The 18,186-nt window shown below is 41.5% G+C and overlaps 1 protein-coding gene across 15 annotated transcripts in view; it reads left to right on the top strand.

Moving 5' to 3' along the window:
- Nucleotides 1-18,186, top strand: part of LOC111864320 (leupaxin) — a 135,059-nt gene that overhangs the window by 72,952 nt on the left and 43,921 nt on the right. For all 15 annotated transcript variants that reach the window (XM_023851486.2, XM_023851489.2, XM_023851488.2 and 12 more), the window contains one exon: nt 3,996-4,195. In XM_023851486.2, coding sequence (XP_023707254.1) covers nt 3,996-4,195 — 200 coding nt within the window. The remainder of the gene's footprint in view (nt 1-3,995; nt 4,196-18,186) is intronic.

The following is an 18,186-nucleotide window of genomic DNA, read 5'->3' as shown; positions in this document are numbered from 1 at the left end:
GATCAGCATTGAATAAATGCAACCAGAACTAAAGAGTGAAGTTTAGCTTGAGGAAACAAAAGGAAAAAAAGAGGCAATGCCAGGATAAGAAAGCATAAAAATAAATGTAGGAAAGACGAAGGAAGCATCCTTAAAAGAGGGGAAGGAACTCAGAAATAAGAAATAAACTAAGAAGGGAGGAAGTTAAAGGAGAAGAGAATAGGAAGACAAAGTAAATGGAGTATACACCCTTTCCCTATAGTTTCAAGGGTAGGCCCAAGTTGTGCTGTGTCTGGAGTGACTTAAATGCTATTCGAAGTAAGGGGAACAGTGCCTGCTTACTGATAAGCTGCAAGTCAGCTAACGAAGTAAGTGGGACAGATAAGATTGTGATTCCACATAGAGCCAGGCTCACTGGTATGAAGAATGCATTGCTCAGCACCAGGGTTTTGTGATAATTATTTGTACCGTCTCTTGGGCATGGAAACGGTCAATTCATAGTGTCAAAATACAAAAGCTCTGTATAGTGGCGTCGCCTTGTGCTCAACTGTTGTCGGGAAAATTATAATTTTTACTCAGTTTTGCTTTTTCTTGCAGCCGAAGAAGTTACTGACATATTTGAGGAAACAGAACATAGTAAAGCCATGAAGGATAGTTTTATGACCCATTTTAAGCCTACCTTCTCGAAATGAGAAACGTAGGCTTATGAGGTCTCCAAACTTTGTCTCTTATGTAAAGTTTTGAGCCAGTTGACAGATCTCTACGAAATTCGGCATGAATGTTAACGCCACTGGAGGCCACTCCATCTTCGTACTTGTTAATTTCCTGCGGTAAGAAATAACCTGGCGGACGCACGAATATATGAGGTGGGGGTGGCATTAGCTACGTTTGAATTGTACCTCGAAATGATGTATGGTTGTGGATGCTTCTGTGACTCGAGTAGGATTCGATTCTGTGCCATCAGCGCACAAACTCAGCGCCCTTACCCACGATAATTTTATTTCTGTATTACGGGCTTGCATTGCCTAAATATAACGTTAAGAACACGAGATTTGTAGCACCTGAAGTCTGTGTACTAGGAAAGCAGGCGCTGTGAGTTCTGTCCGGTACTCCTTGTTTCATTACTACACACTGTTCCTTTTCGGTTGCTTCTGAAATAAAACATAAGATGGCATTCATGACGTCATTGGATGTCCGTAATCATACCATGTATTATTCGTCCACGGTCTGTACCTCACCTGCTCTTACATATCAGGCGCAAAGTGCATTACCGATTCGATAAATATATGCTAAATGGTGTCAGACTGTACTGATCGAGTTTTTCTGTGAAGTTCCATTAGTTCAGTCGGTATAGCGACGGACTAAGGCTGGATAGCCAACTAATCGGGGTTCTATTCCCGGCTGGGGTAAGAGGTAGTCCACAGTCTTCACACCGGCTCTGGGACCCACCTAGACTCCTAGTCAGTGGGTGTCCGAGTAATAAACCGACAAAAATATCGTGAAGGAACGTCATAGTTTCTTGTAAGATACATGTTTTGTATTGTAGAAAGCCGCTATTACAACAATATCTATTAAGTGTATTCTGTCGAAAGCACTGGCCAACGTCTTAAGGTTCGGCCACACAGAGCGATACATACGCGACGCACGCTACGTACGCTATGTTCGCTATACGAACAGAAAAATATCTCTCTTTATTGCCAATGTAACTGGCCACACAGACTTCCGTACGCTACGTACGCTATGTTCCCTATGTTAGCTGCGTCGTAGAGTGTACACAGCGTACGTAGCGAACATAGCGTAGCGCTCTGTGTGGCCGAACTTTTATTATTGCTGTGCGATATAGCTCAGCAGACAGACAGAGACAGACGTTATGCATAATCAAATTACAGCTTCTTAACGCCACCCAAGGTACGCATTTCCCCGTCCTTCTTTTGATTTGCGATAAAGCATTTAATTATTTTGCAGTAAGGTAAAAATACTAGCTCATAAGTTAGGGATGGTCCATTATTATTGTGTTCGGGGGCGGGACGGATTATTTCAGAGCGACCGCAGGTTTGGGAGTCTCATGACAAATTCCGTAGCTGAAAAATTAACTAGGTATCACTTAACCGCACTGACGGAGCATACTTTATAAATACATTAATTGCACACTGATAAACGTAATGATGTCATACGTGGTATCCTACGTGTAAACAAGACTAAGTGTATGTTACTGTCTCGTCACCAAAATTCAGGGCAAAATCATGACATAAAGATAGGAAACAGATGTTATGAAAATGTGGCACAGTTCATATATTTGGGAACGACGATAACAAATCAAAACCTGATTCAGGAGGAAATTAAGAGGTGATTGAACTCGTGTAATGCTTGCTACCATTCAGTCCAGAACCCTTTGTCTTCTCGTCTGATGTCCAAAGACATAAAAATTGGAATATACAAAACTAAAATTTTTCCTGTGGTTCTGTATGGGTGTGAAACTTGGTCTCTGACATTAAGGGAGGAACATAGACTGAGGGTATTTGAGGACAGGGTATTGAGGAGAATATTTGGACCGAAGAGAGATAAAGTGACGGGAAGTTGGAGAAAACTGCATAATGAGGAGCTGGAGAAAACTGCATAATGAGGAGTTTCATAACTCGTACTCTTCTCCAGGTGAAATTAGAAGGTTCATGTCAAAGAGGATGCAATGGGCAGGGCATGTAGCACGAATGGGGCGAAGAGGAATGCATATAGGATATTGGTGGGGAAGCCAGTTGGAAAGAGACCACTGGGGAGACCAAGGCGTAGGTGGGTGAACAGTGTTAAAATGGGTCTTAGAGAGAAAGGATGGGATGGTATGGATTGAATTGATCTGGCTCAAAATAGGGATCAGTGGAGGGCTGTTGTGAACGCGGTGATGAACCTTCGGGTTCCACAAAATGCTGGGAGGTTCTTGAGTAGCTGCACAATTGGCGGCCTCTGAAGAAGGGTTTAGCTTCATGAGTGAGTGATGGTGACTTAAACTCTGGTACCCTGAAATTAAGACACCAATAAATTGAATCTTGGTTGGCTCTGCTCGACTTCCGTCACCCTGCTGCACGTATACTAAATGAAAACAGTATGTCTGCATATGCTAGAAGACCAGAAAGTTTCATTTCTATAAAATATCTATTTCTGTTTAATTATTTGCAGTTTTGAAAACACGGCACAGTGCTTTCTATTCTAGGTATGAAGAGGTAAACGCTGGTAACTGAACATCAATTACGAAGATCGCATTTGGAAAATTGAGTATCCCTACTCCATTGGAATTACGCATTTTATCTTGTATCACTGCATTACAAATTAATATACATGGATGTACAACGCTGTGCCTCTACCTTTCATGAATACTCGTATAAAGGTGTGTGCATTCATAACCTCGTTACGAGATTGAGGTGAGCGGGTAACTTTACGATTCTGTTGCTGACCTCCAGGAATAGGATCCCGGGCCCCACTGAAAAGGATACTGAATGCAACCCTGACCTCGGTACCTGCTTTGGGAATTCCCAGATAATTTCAAATAGACCATTGCCATCTTCTTGCGAGTCCTTCCCTGTCCATAGTACAGTGTCTCCTTACCTTTTTAGTTTATGTTGCACAAGCTTACACTGTATATAGCACCGTATAATAACATAGAAATCCAGCAGCGAATTGTGTATTTGGAATAATTTGTTACGCGGAATTTAATACAAGGACGTTTAAATAAATGCTCATTGTTCAAAACACCAGGGAATAATAATTTCGGCGTGGAAAGTAGCTGTTCTGTCGTGCCTTTCCACAGTCCTGTGCAAATTCTGGGATAATAATTCAGAGTAGGCTACGACTGTTTCCTTGTATGGCCTTCCAAAATGGGATTGTGATGGAAATTTTCGAGGGTGTGAAAGCTGTGGAATTGGAAAACATTCAAATTTATGTTTAGCAGTTAGGCAGCAATGTCTTTGAATTTGCAGGAATCAGCTTCAGAATTAGGCTAACACAAAAATAATTTTGATTTGCAGATGCATTACTTGCGGATCTCCAGAACACGATATCCCCAGGCAGTGGGTTGACGTCACCCGGCAGTGGGTCTGGTTCAGGATACGGGTCACTGAATGGCACTCGGGGAAGAGAGACTTCAGGGCACGGAGGAGATTATGGTACAACAAGGAGCATTACCACGGAGCGGTACGAGACCCATCACTCGCAGGGCACTGTCTCGGTAAGTGCATGGTAATACTATTTGTAGAGAAGGCAGTGCTGGAAAATTTTGCTGTGCCGTGTATGTGTGTTTTGTATGTATCGCAAATGTTGGAGGGGACCAGGTACTAGCACAGACGTAAATACAAGCCGAGTCCCAAATTGTAACAGGATGTGCTACTAGTACAATACAGGCTGAACCTCAGGTTGTAATAAGATACTGTCAAAGAAATTGTAAATGAAAGCCGAGTATGAAATTGTGACAGGATACTAGCACAGAAATTGTAAATACAGGTCGGGTCTCGGAGTATAACAAGATACTAGCACAGAAATTGTAAATACAGGTCGGGTCTCGAAGTATAACAAGATACTAGCACAGAAATTGTGTTTTAGTTAGCATGGAATTATAACCGAATATTAATACAGTAGTTGTAAATAGTGAACTGGGATACTGCCAATATATTATTATGTATTCATTAAGTTTGATCTAGTTTTTGATTGTCATCTCCCAAATACCATGTTGTACTGAGGCAGTGTACATAATTAACATAACGATAGCATAATACGTTCATCTCATGATCCACGCGAGCGGCGTGAGCGTTTCATATCCTGTTTGTTCCAGTACCAGGCTGGCACTTCTGGGCTCCGTCAAGTACTGACCTTAGCGTAAACTGTGTTTATAGTTGCAGCAGCGCCATTGTGGCGCTAAATTAAGACGCGTGCATTCTTATGACATTACCATCACCTCCCATAATTTTCTGCTTTCGCAAGGGTTTTCTGAAAATTGTCGGGAACACGACGTACCCTGGACATTGGTGCTTGTAGCGCTTGCGCAAAGTAGTTGACCTGGTAAAGACTACCGGTGCCCCAAAGAAGTAACAAGTGTAAGTGTATACCGCAGAGTGAAGTATCGAGGATTTCAAAACGAATTTTCTGCTATTTTTCTTTCTCTACTGGTATTGGTGTTAATTACTGCATACCCAAATAGGCTGGTAATACATACACTGCACTACATGCAGTAAAAACCGGTAAAGGAATTGCACATGCTTTCTCAAGTACTGTTATTTTCCTGAAGGTACCACCTCTGCGCTCATGTTTAGGAAGATGATCTCATTTGGCCAGTGACCTATGCTCATTTAAAGTCCGAAGTGCCGAATATGAATAAAATCCGTCCAACCATTCAAGCTGTAGCAACCAATATAGTATGTATATATACCTACGTCCAGGAACCATTTTTCATATTCAGGACTGGAAACTTGTAAATTCGTCAGAATCTCCATATATATTTTGTCACCATCAGATTGTTTTCTCATGTACGTACGTGTATAGCTTTCCACACGTTGGGACTCTGTCATTGAGAAGCAGGGGGACTATATTGAAGGACTGTAAAGAGATATTAAAAAAAAATAAACATGGACGTAAACAGAAAATTGTGTGCGATATTTCTGAAATGACCTATGTATATAGCTTGTACATGAGAGTAAAGCGTTAAACATTTGTCAAAGCTAGACAGTGGCTCAGATATGCTGCAGAGAAAGATATATGTTCTCTTTTGATATTGATAAATATGCACTATGTTGAAACATGTTTCAAATTTGAGTTTAATGTAAATTATGGCCATAGTGGATCGATACTTTGCCCGCCGAAACAGACTCCGTCAGAAAACTCTCAGTTTAAATGTGCATTACGAAAAATTAGAGATGAACTATAGCAGAGACTCCGTAAGTAAGTCCTTTTCCCTCTTTGTTTCCTTTGCCAGGCGCTGAGTTGAATTAAGGAAACAAGTACCGTGTGTTTGTTGGTATAGCCTATTTTGACGCCAGTTTATAATATTTATGATTGAAATGGCACCAGCACAAACGAAGAGATGGCAGAGGCGTTTATTTTCACAAGTTTTAGCACGAAAACAAACAGACGTGTTCAGAGCAGAAGTAGCCGGAATGTGAGTGAGGTATGTCAGTTGTAGCGTAGAAGAGGATTTGTTTATGTTTTCATGTTGTTCTAATTTACACGTTTATTTCACTGAACTGACAAATCCTGGGAACTAAACGTGTAAATAGAGACTTTAATTTTGAAGCTGCTGATGTTCATATGTCGAGTGAACTATAGAAGCCAGCCTTCGTGTAGTTTGCATGTTACTCCGAACAGGGGCACCACATGTAAGAACGTTCAGTCAGGCCAAATTGTTAGGTTGGTGATCTGTAGGTGTCCTGTGGAATCAGATTTGGCTGGTGTGCAGAATGAATGATCCGTCATGCACATGGTGCACAGACATCTAGCCAGAGAGATACGAACTTCACAGTTCGTGGTGTTCTAATTTGAGCAATGTCTGCAAGATGGCTCTCGAGGGAGTTTAGAAATATCTCCGAGGCTTTCATCACTTAGATGTAACAGTGCTTTAATGACGTGTACATGTGTGTAGAATTGATGAATTCCGTGGTCGTCGATTTTTTTTTTAATTGATGGTTTCTTATATGGTCAGTATATTTCCCCGAATTTTTATTTCCGTGACCCGTATAGCCAACCGTTGGGCTCTAATCCGGAACCAGTTCAGTTCAGTTTTCTCCTTCAAATCCTGTTTCTGTAAAATCCATTTTCCTATTGTCATTTCATCTACACCCAGGTCTCCCAGAATCTTCTTCAGTTAAAGTTTTGTACATATTTATCATTCTCATGGGTGCCACAGGTCCTTGCATTTTCATGCTCCTTTTTTATCTGAAAAAAAAAAAACAAAAAACAAACTCTTTGATTTTAGTCCGCAAGCGAAGTATACCGACTGAGCGACCGCCACGTGTCGGCGAAGTTTAGTGCCAACTTCTGCGGATAGATGGTGTCGCGTGGTCAATGCAACGAATACCCACGGCCGTTAATTTCGGGTTTCTAGACCGGAGCCACTATTTTCTTGAAATAGCACCTCAATTATCATCACGAGGCTGAGTGGACCCCGTTCCAGGCCCACTACTTCTCCGAAAAAAATCTGGTAGCGTCGGGAACCGAACCCGGACCTCTGGATCTGTAGCCAGGAACGCTGACCACTAGACCACAGAGGAGAAAACTGCATAATGAGGAGCTTCATCACTTGTACTCTTCTCCAAGTATAATTAGAATGATCAAGTCAAGGAGGATGAGGTGGGCAGGGCATGTAGCACGAATGGGGGAGACGAGGAATGNTAAAATGCTGGGAAATTCTGGGGAGCTGTAGAATTGGCGGCTTCTCAGGAAGGGCTCGGCTCCATAAGTAAGTGGGAGTAAGTAAGACTTCTGCACTACTTGTTAGCGGTCGGATTATTTGTCGTTTGTGACGGAATCCATCGTTTTGTATAAGTTCAAGAAAGCACAGTATTTAATAAGACTGTGTAAATAGAAAACTATAAATATTCTAGCAGAATATTTTTCGTTAATTTCTCATGTTTCTTCTCCTTTTCAACACTGACGTTTTCCCATTTGAAAACTGTAACAGGCAATTGTACACGGGCTTCACTCTGTGTCGTTGCGATCAAAGACATTACACGATAAATACGGGGATCGCTTAATCAAGATTCTGTTTTAGATAGATTTTTAATAAACTTGTTCTTCTAATTTATGCTCGAGTAGAGTTCTTTACCTCCGAAGCATAAGGGAAAAATACGAGTAGGTGATATAGTTGTATGGACATCAGCCCATATGATCTGAAGCACAATGTAAAATTCTGTAAGTATGTAAGGTAACATATATTCAGTACAAGTATACATGATTTAGTGTTGTAAGTAGTAATATCCTTCATTCCCTACGTAACTTCCTCTCCATGAGGTACAAACATCTTCCTAAGTACACTGAGCATCAGAATTATGAATGTTTGTACGGACGTTGTGCACGGCAGGAGTGAACAAGCTTTGTGATATCGCGACCTCCCTAAATTAACACAAGTTTACGCTACATCTTGTCTCTGTCTGTCAGCGAAAAGTGCAGTTTTGTGCTGTTTTTGTTTTTTGCATCCCGTTACCGTATAAAGCCGCCTAGAAAACCGAAATTAACAACTGCGGGGATTCATTGCGCTGTCCATGTGGCACCCTCTATCTGCAAAAGTTGGCACTAAACTTCGCCGACAAGCGGCGATCGCTCGGTCGGTATAGTTCGCTTGCGGACAAAATCACAGAGTTACCATATAAAGTTGAGGTATGGCAGCCCTGGACACAACACCGAAGCAAGTTAAATTTGAATAAATTCGATTAAGATCAATAAAATATATCAGTGTTTTAAACGATTTTATTGTCTCTTTCAACCAGTACGTGTTTTCGGTCGTGTGGACCATCGTCAGGTGGTTTGCAAATAAACGAATAAAATACATTATTGCTGAATGAAAAGGGCCTAATTTTTACAGTGAAAATGACGTAATAAATTATTGTATTAAGTGATGAACGGTTCTGGACATTGTTGCAGGGCCCTGTTGGGGTGTACGGTGACAGCAGGAGCCTGAATAGCTTTTACGATCTCTGTACACCTACAGTAAGCTATAAAATGCTCCTCTGGAGTCACAAAACAAATCACTCTGTGTTTTGTTAACTGAAGCTTTATTTTCTACGTGCTTCTATATTAAAACATACTGACTCACTATTTGGCTAAAACCGTCTGTGGTACCAGTATATGTTGAAAAATTCTTTAGATCGTGACGATTCCTCTGAGTGTAGGTCGCGATCCCTTCCACAGTTTGAGAAACCTTAGTTTACGGGTTTTAAGGAAATGACGTAACGTGGTTGAGCCAGTTACATGACATCGGCATCCTTTGGCTGAGCGTCACCTGTCATAAATAGCGGCCAACTAGTGTGAGATGAAACAAGCATATTATCATGGGCAAAGTCAAGTTGTCAAGCCGTTAGTTAACACGCTGTCATTAATGAAGACAACATGGAATTGATTCCGAAGTGCTTCTTTCAGACTGTAGATATATTTCTCTTGGTCTTTGGCCAGGTCTCCTTCTCCTGTTGAGAGAACAATGCGGTTGTTTGGCAATGAAACGACGTCTCCAATATATTAAACCTGTAATTGAAATGTCTTCTTCCATTCCTCATGGTCAGTTGCGCTGGACGCTGCCTGACGTTGTGTCTGTAATTTATCAAAGTGACACAAATGATATACCATAATTCCAAGTGGACAGCCGAGAAGTAAACCGGAGATCTCCGGAATACGAAGCCGGAGGGCCAACCGCGAAACCACGACATTCTGTACGTAGGCTTTAATGTTACCACGGATGATGCTGAGATTCCTATACAATTGGTACCGAGGGTAAAGCGGAAGGGGCGTGAAGCTAACCACTCACCTCCATCTGGTGCTGAGGTTAAGAATGATTCCGAATATAACTCAAAACCCAGTTTCTTATTCACATTTGCAGTCTTACAGATTTGTGTTACCAGTGTATTTAAGTAATGTAAATTTATAGTCTTATGTATAAAATCAAGTTCGATGTATGTATGCATATTTGCGCTCGCAGAGAACGTGAACTTTGGGAAAATTTGAAATAACGTAGTACGTACCTCGACACACTTCTTTATTTTCTGTGAAGGCACATTCTGAGCCAGATTTACTTACTCTGCTTTAACGTAAAGGTGAGGGAGGTAAGGAGGGGAGAGGGATGACGATAAGAAAGGGAAATGAAATAAGAGAAGGCAAGAGCGTGAAGATAGGAAAGGGACAAAGGAAAGGAAATGCAGTGGCTCTAGTCACTATTAGGCAGAACCGTCCATCAGTGAAATACAGTTTAGCTCATGGATAAATTGGACTTGTTTGTAGATTGTCGTAAGATCGAATTCTCACCCAGCGCATCTTTCTTGTTGTAGTTGTAAATGTGTTGCATATAATCATCATTTTGGGAATGACTTATTACCTGAACATTTTGCGTGCGTGAAATTATTTAACGAACATAAGCTCAAAGTTTCGGACAGTCGCAGTGTTTGTAATACTGTCACGTGTTTCATAGGTAACGCGACAATAATTCACGTGGGTTTCCGGATTTGAGGGAATATTTATTGGACATACTTTTTTACAGTCACAAGTACAGTTATTGTCAGATGTACCGTCCTCTAGACGTTTCTTCTTCATTGTTATAATTACTTGCATCGCTATCCTCGTTCAAGTGTCTTGGTCCCTTGTTGAGGAACTCTTCTTTGCTAGAGTCGCATACAAACTCGATACAAACTCATCTGTCAAAACTGTCTGGTCCAAGTCCAAGTCACATTGCAACTGACTTGCTGGACTTTTATAACCTGGTCTCGGACGGAATAGAGAGCACCTTCTCCCAGGGTTCGATTTCATGTGTTCCATGCATGCTGTTTCAAACAATTCGTTGCCACGGATATTCCTACGCAGCGATCTGTTGGTATTCAGTTCGTCGCTGTGGGAACTCAACAGTTTCCATGTACTCGCCGCGGAAGTATGCGTCCCCATTGCAGCCGTTTCGCAGCGATGGTCATCATACAGCACGTCACAATATTAAGGTATATAAGATATGTAGCCTAACAACAATATTCTGTATTTAAAAAACAAAGAAGACGCTACTGTATCAACATTTGTTTATATTTGTTTTTACAAACGCAACATGTTTCGATCCTGATAAGGGCCATCATCAGGCGTTAATGCTCAAGCTTCAGCTATTGAATTGCGATTAATTCTTATCTATTTCTTCGAATACGGATCCTTATTATGTCTTAAAATTATTTAAATGCATAAATTCATAAATTGAGTCTTTTTGGTCAAAGTTTAAAATTTAAAATGCTTAGATAATACAATTTTAAAATTGAAGATATAAGGGTTAAAATTAGAAAGTAAAAATTAAAACATGAAAGTTAAAATTGTACAAAAAATGGAATGGGAATGTATTTTTGTGAAGAAACTCTTCGCCCGCTACGTGTTGACCTTATTTTATGACTGTAGAAGCGACTATGGCGTGGGGCGCCCGCGTATCGGAACCTTCTCACATGGGGTAGGTCGTGTAGTCATGACGTTAGTAACGTCTTACAGAACACATACCGAATAAGGAGCATAAGCTCCGTAAGATGAATATCATCTCGATTCATAGCGTATTTTGGATACCAGCGCTAAAGCGGCTGCAGTTTGAAACGGTCCACTGTCCATCCGGTTCTATCTTATGTTGAAGTTGAGAAGTGATGCTTAGATACAGTGCACATTTACCGTTCACCTTCACTTTTGTTGCTAGTACAGCGAGGAATTTAATCTGCTGTGTTAGGAAATAAGTATTTATTATTTGTAGTGTTACATACGATCTCAAGAGTCCATTCGTAGATGTCCATCTTCGCAGTCTATAAAAGTACACCTGATCACGTTCTGGCCAGTCCTCGACTTTTAAGAACTTAACTTGTATGATCGATAAAATTGCATTGCCTATAACAGATATGATTCTTTGTTAATATTTTCAGTTTCCCATTGATTTTAACCGGTCCTTCCCCGATTTTAAATGGATCTTAGATAAGTGAGGTTTAAATGTGAGGATTGAATGGAACTGGGTAATTGTAGTGTCCGATAGCAAGTTTTTGTGGTCACTGTGATGAGCATTGAGGTTCCTTAGCAGCCCGGAGCTTCTTGACCATTTGGGAAATTGTGAGCCTTCAGGAAAGTTAGTTCGTGGCAATCGGTGACGCGCATGTGGACATTCCAACACATTCAATGCATACACTCCTATTGCATACGGTTTGGCACCATCCCTCGTCTGTCTTCTGTGCCTGTCAGTCTTTGTATGCAAACAAACAAGCCACTTTTCATATCTGATTCGCTTGCAGGTTTCAGTGCCACATAGCTGGACTCGGTCTTAAGTACAAATACAGCTCTGTTACCTTCTCCCGAAACTTTTTTACCTGAAGAAAGAGACAGTGTAAAGTAACAAAATTTTAATAAGCCAATAATTTAACAAATAGTAGACATGCTTAAAAATATGCAAATGAATGAATACATAACATAATAGGAAGAACAGGCGTGCCGCGATAGGTCGTTAACACAGAATTATCAGATTATCATACCTAACAAGGCAGACGAGCCCTAGTTGCACAATTTGTAGAACGAGGATAGACATAAATACCGTACTCACGAATACAGCAAGGCTACATTAATTACAAAGCAAATCAATCGAATCCACAGCTTTAAACACCCATGAATATATCCAGCATGACCTACTTGCCAAAGAAACCCGAAGAATTCAGGTAACCTTGTTGCAAGAGGCCGTAGCACATGACCTTACCAGTGCCAGGCAACGGCCAACGGCGACCCTTATCTCCGACGTTCCATTTGGCATAAATCCACAATGCAAGGTATTGCAATCAAGCAGCAAGGTCGGAAAGAATTCGCATATATTTGCGTCGGGCTTCGGAGACGCGTTGAAGCAGTAACAGTACTGCCCACCCATTCACAGCAGATAGGAGAGGCTGGGCCGGTGGAGAGGAACGCGTGAAGGAGTTGGGGAAAAGGAATATGACATCGCGATAAATCACAAGTATAGGAATAAGGAACAGCCGGCCGTACTTTGAGGCGGTAGCAACGCCGCCTGGCTGTTTCGGTATGTTTCTTTACCAGATAATCAATGCTGTCTGTAACCGTCATGTTATTACGTAAGTGAATTGGTTCACAGTGCCATCCATGCCATTGGCCGAGTTATTTTAATAGGTGACTGTGATCGTAACATAGACTCACGTTCTTCAAACCAGAAGACAAGCCATAAAATTGTACGCCAGGGTCCCGTTGACTCTTTTCCTTCGCCAGAAGAACGTATATGGGACGGACTGAACGTTTACGGATGTGAAGGCATGGTAAGACTTCAGAATATGGCTGATGTGAAGATTAGGGAACTGTCCTTCGCACAGATGTGACGACATAGTAGGAACTGGGCGTAGCATTGATGTGAAGGCGTGATAGGACTTAATTTGTCCGTGATGTGAGGATGCAGGAACAGAGCATAGCATCTGTGTGGCGGACCTAGTTGGAAGGGAATGTAGCGTTGAAGGGAAGGCGTGTTTCAGAATTCTGGTTCGATCCTGCGTTATACTGGGAAGTTAGATGTCGGCTGTCCGTGAATTCCTGGGTTATTNATGGTTACTTCACGTCGGATATTCTGTGCATTGAATTGCAAATGATTGAAAAGATGGTTGCAGAATATTTCAGGGAAGATTCTGCTGGCCCACAGCTACTGTTGCTAAATTCCCCCATAAGAATTGACCATCGAAAATCACGAAAAATTGCAAGCCAAGGTAGCCTGTATAGAGCCTCTATTCGAGGAGCGTAGCGCTGGGTCCACGTTCTCGGTTCCCTTAGATATCCACCAGGCCTGATCATACCGCCTTGTTAAACCGCGGCCATTAATTGGGGCTTCTCGGGCTGAGCACGTGGTTGGAATAAGAATTCATATTTTAATGTTATGCAATAATTCCTTTGTTCTAAAGACTTCCATAGGCATTTGAGCGGTTAAAGAGGATTGGTCCATGTTGGTTTTGCAGCTTAATATCTGGGATCCCCGCTCGAATCCCTCTTCTGACATGTTTTTTAATATTTATGTGTATTTTCTTGTGACATTAAAGACCTTGTAATGTATTTTCCTCTGTCAGAAGAGTCCTGCCGCTTGCCTGAATAACGAATATTTAGGAAACATCCGCAACATGGCCATCCTGACCCAAATGACCGAAAAAGGAACTACGATTGAGGTGTAATTTTCGAAGTAGTAGTAGACGTTTAGGTGACAAAGTAACAGAATCCTCAGTATGGCCTACAACGGGATTCGGCACACAGACATGAGCACTCTTTGCTCCAGATTCATGGTCCCTTCTGACGATCATGTTTGTGTAAATACAGATGTCCGGTGCTTTCTGCTTCAGCTCTGAATGTTGCTTTGTGTTTGCTATGGCAAAGACTGCTTGGTAGCATAACAGAAAGCTTGAACATCGAAGCCTGCCAATGAACACGATCTTGTCAACTTCCATGCATGTTCCACCCCCACGACGTATTACCCTAGGTAAAACAAAATAAGAATTACCCATCTTCCTAAGCATTATTTGAGGGAGGAATATAGGAGATGTGGAGATAAAACTGTACTTAATCTTAAACTCATCACTGTGTGGAGGCGTAGTTTCCCCTCTGCCCAGAAACCCCCTGTGATATCGGCGGGTAGTGGCGGGTTACTTCAGAGCCGTTTGGCAATGGTGGCGAAGAGAGAAACTGGAAACGGAAGAAAACGAAGAAAACAACGGAGAAGGACGGGAGGACTGACATAAATATCCATGAGAGAGCCGATAGAAAGAAGCGAGCCAGTGGGAAAAAATTATAATAAATGACGGTTTTTAGAGCACAGTAAGCAGAATGAGTTGATAAATCAACGGATGGTGAGAAGATAAACTTTGTTACATTGACAATGTAGACTAATTATGTATTACAAAGTAGATAACTTTCAGTCCAGTATGACATACAGGTTTACAACACTTCAGTCTTTATTCGCCTTACATGTTTCGATTCCAAAGAATCATCTTCAGAGGCGCACCACTACGAGCAGGAAACACTGTCACATAAGATGTTTTAACATTATGCACTTAGGTTATGAATAGTGCTNATTATGTATTGTTTTACACTCTGCTATATTAGTTGCTAATGTAGCAGCACTGCTTACGTATTGGGAAGTATCTTACAGATAGACGGGGTTCTTTATTACTTTAACTAGGTTGTGTTAATATCTCTAAAGGTTCTGTAGGATTATTATGGATGGTGAGTTTGGAGGGAAGAGGCTATTACGTTTTTAATGCACTTTTAACCGTTTATCTGAAGCCAAAAGGAAATTACGGAAAACCTCGGAATACATTATCCTAAAATCTCCTCGATCTCCGAAGAGCTTCTCAACCAAAATTCCATACTTATTTCTTGTTTCCCCCCTGTCCAAACTAAACGTCACTTCTGTATTGAGCTCCTTTACTTCACTAACTATGGAACGTGATGTCCTTCACGAAGCCCCTTGTTACGTCAAATCCTGAATTGTTTGCTCGGTTCACGCCTTCGATTCACAGTTGTTTTCTTGAGAATTTTTACACTTGCATATGTTGATAAGTAAGGTAAACTTGTACTTATGCCTCGCCAATTAAGCACTACGCCATGACGTATGGGGGAGTGGATGTATAGATCCACAATATTGTATTTAAGCATCTTTTTGCATTAATGTATCTATTTTACACATATTTTCGCCTTAAATGCAACTTACTGTCTTGTCACCCTTCTTCCTCAGTACATGTTTCGGCCGTATGCGGCCATCATCAGTTGTCTAGTTTGTTAAAATTGTTGAACTGTGTGTCAAAATTATATATTGCGTGTGAACGCGATATTTCATAATTAAAATGAATTAAGCTTGGAATTAACATTGACATTAATTGACATCCTAATGTTATTTCCATTATGGTCGTCGTCCGTTCGTTTACAAGATATTCTCTTCAGAGTATTTCTTGATGGATTCGCGCTGCATTCCATTTGCGGTGTGGGTGTTATGTGTAATATGTAAATAAAGTGTTGTGTTGTGTAATTTTATTGGCAGCTTTATAAGTTTTGATAGTTGGTTATAGTTATACTTGTATTATTTGTGCAGTTCGTAAAGATGTCGATGTATTGTGTTATTATCACTGTTTTTATCTGCAATATGTAGAGGCCGTATTCTTATGTATTATTTGATATGTTTGTGTTTTTACGTTGGTTAACTTTTTATACTTACATATGCTTCATTGGCTTGTAGGTTTTCCCACGCTGTTATACTAGTTGTGTTAAGTGGTTTGTGTGTGTAGATATCTACTAGATAATAAGTTGCATTTAAGACGGAAATATAGTATATGTACAAATATATAGACCAACGTTTTCGTGACTACGGCAAGAGTTGGAGGTGAGTGGTCAGCTTCATGCCCCAGCCGCTTTACCGCCGGGGAAAGAAACCCCGGTATTCACAGCCGGTTTGGACGACTTATGGAAGAGAAAATTCTTGACCCTACCGGGACTCGAACTGCAACTCCTCTGTGGTTCAGCATGTTGCTAGTCGTTATACCGACTGCGCTATCCCGGCTCCTCTGTATTGACATGTATATATTGAAAATAAGACCGCTCTCGCAACGCTGATGCCACAGAACCCAAAATACTTTAGTCATTCGGAAAGCAGGGGGCAGTCTTTTTGTCCTGAATATTAGCAGATATTTTCCGATTTTAAGTTCTTGAGTATATAAATTTCCTTATTTTCTGTGTCATCTGCAGTTGATACAGCATCGTGAAGTAACCCACGAATTAACTGCATAGTGACAAATTTGCCATCGAGCGTGGACGTTGGGCGTGGGGTATAACGCTCGTTGTGTAAGGTAATATCTTACGTAATACCACAGAGGGTCTCAGACGTCGTAAGCGACTGGAGTAGAAAACGAGACGTGGAGTAGGGAACGAATCTCTACTGAGCAGACTGAGGGAAATATGCAGTGGCAGAAAGGAATGCCTTGGCCCTTTAAATTACCATCAAATTTTCATGGAGGAACCTTTCTCGCTTAGTCACTCGTTTGGAGTCTTGTGCACAGACTTCCAGTTGGGCTGTCAGCACAATAAGTGCTCTTTAAGTAGCTGAATGTAGTAGAGAGACTGCAGATGGCGTTGTAGTAGTAGTACTCGTAATTCGGGTTGTGAACTGACGTAATCAGGTCGCACAAAGGAACAAACAAAACGCGATGTCTTTCGAGTACTTCGTTTTAAATCAGTTAAGGAGTACGCTGTTTGCTCTGAACCTTATAAATGTTTGGCGAGATGCGAGTTTTGGAGTGTGTGGGTCATAAGGTGCCAAGAAGCGCGCGATATTGCGGAAGCTGCAGTACTGTCTGCTCTACGATTCTTCTGGCACTTTGCCCATGAGAACATGAGAAACGGGGTGGGGTTGTGCCCAGAATGGTAACCATTTGTGGGCGCGTCGCCGACGTAGTGGTTGGGACGTGTTTCTGGGCAACCCGAGAGGACTGCTGTGGGCCTAGGGATCACACAGCACATTGCCAGACCTTTACTGCAGTAATCAGCTGACCTTGGTGTGGATGATACTGGAACGGATTTGGAATGAATCAGGAGTGGAGAAACGTGTTCCAGTTAGTCAAGTATTACAGTGCATCTAAAGATGTGCAGCAAATCACATTGCAGATGTTTCACTTCACAGTCGAAATAACTGTCCTTGCCTTTTGTTACATATTCACCTTATAGAAGATATGTCGAATAAAATCGGGGTAGCGTAGAAGGTATAGCGACTGGCTACGGGCTGGACGACTGAGGGGTCGGAATTCGAGTCCCGGTAGGGTCAAGAATTTTCTCTTTTCCAAATCGTCCACACCGGCTCTGAGGTCCACCCAACCTCCTATCCAATGGGTATCGAGGACTCTTTCCATGGGGGTAAAGCAGGAGGGGCGTGAACTTGAACACTCACCTCCAGCTAGTGTCGAGGTCAAGAAAATGTGGATCTATACATCCGCTCCCCATACGCCTTCATGGTGTAGTGCTTAATTCGTTGAGCATAGGGACAACTTTACCTTTACTTTAGTGAGGTGTCTGTTTTAATGACATATACCAGTTCATACGATGAGATGCGTTTAAGAAACCGGTAAGTTTGATTTGCATTCATGTAAAATGTGTGTTAATCGTGTTGGTAGAACCATTAATCTTCCGACGACTTTCAGTGTAGAACCCGACTCCAGATTTCATTGATATCTGTCCATTAGTTTCGGGGATGAAACGTGTGGACGGACACGACATACGATTACCCGATAATTTTATGCATCAGGGAAATTATTGCAGATTTTTAGTGTGTAAATTTGTGTGTGAGCTCATGCAGCTACAAAAATGGACCAAAAATTAGAAATTATTGTTTCCTGGACAATAAACGTGTGGATTTTATATGAAAATGCTACATATATGGTTTGATCCCTTTTAATACCGCAACCCCTATTCCTTTCGCCAGACTTATTTCCTCCGCCCTCACGGCGTCTCCCGCATTTAGAGAAT

Source organism: Cryptotermes secundus, unplaced genomic scaffold, assembly GCF_002891405.2.
Source record: "Cryptotermes secundus unplaced genomic scaffold, Csec_1.0 scaffold216, whole genome shotgun sequence".
In the NCBI taxonomy this organism is placed as follows: domain Eukaryota; kingdom Metazoa; phylum Arthropoda; class Insecta; order Blattodea; family Kalotermitidae; genus Cryptotermes; species Cryptotermes secundus.
Note: the sequence above shows the minus strand (reverse complement) of the source record. Positions and strands in the feature narration are given on the sequence as shown.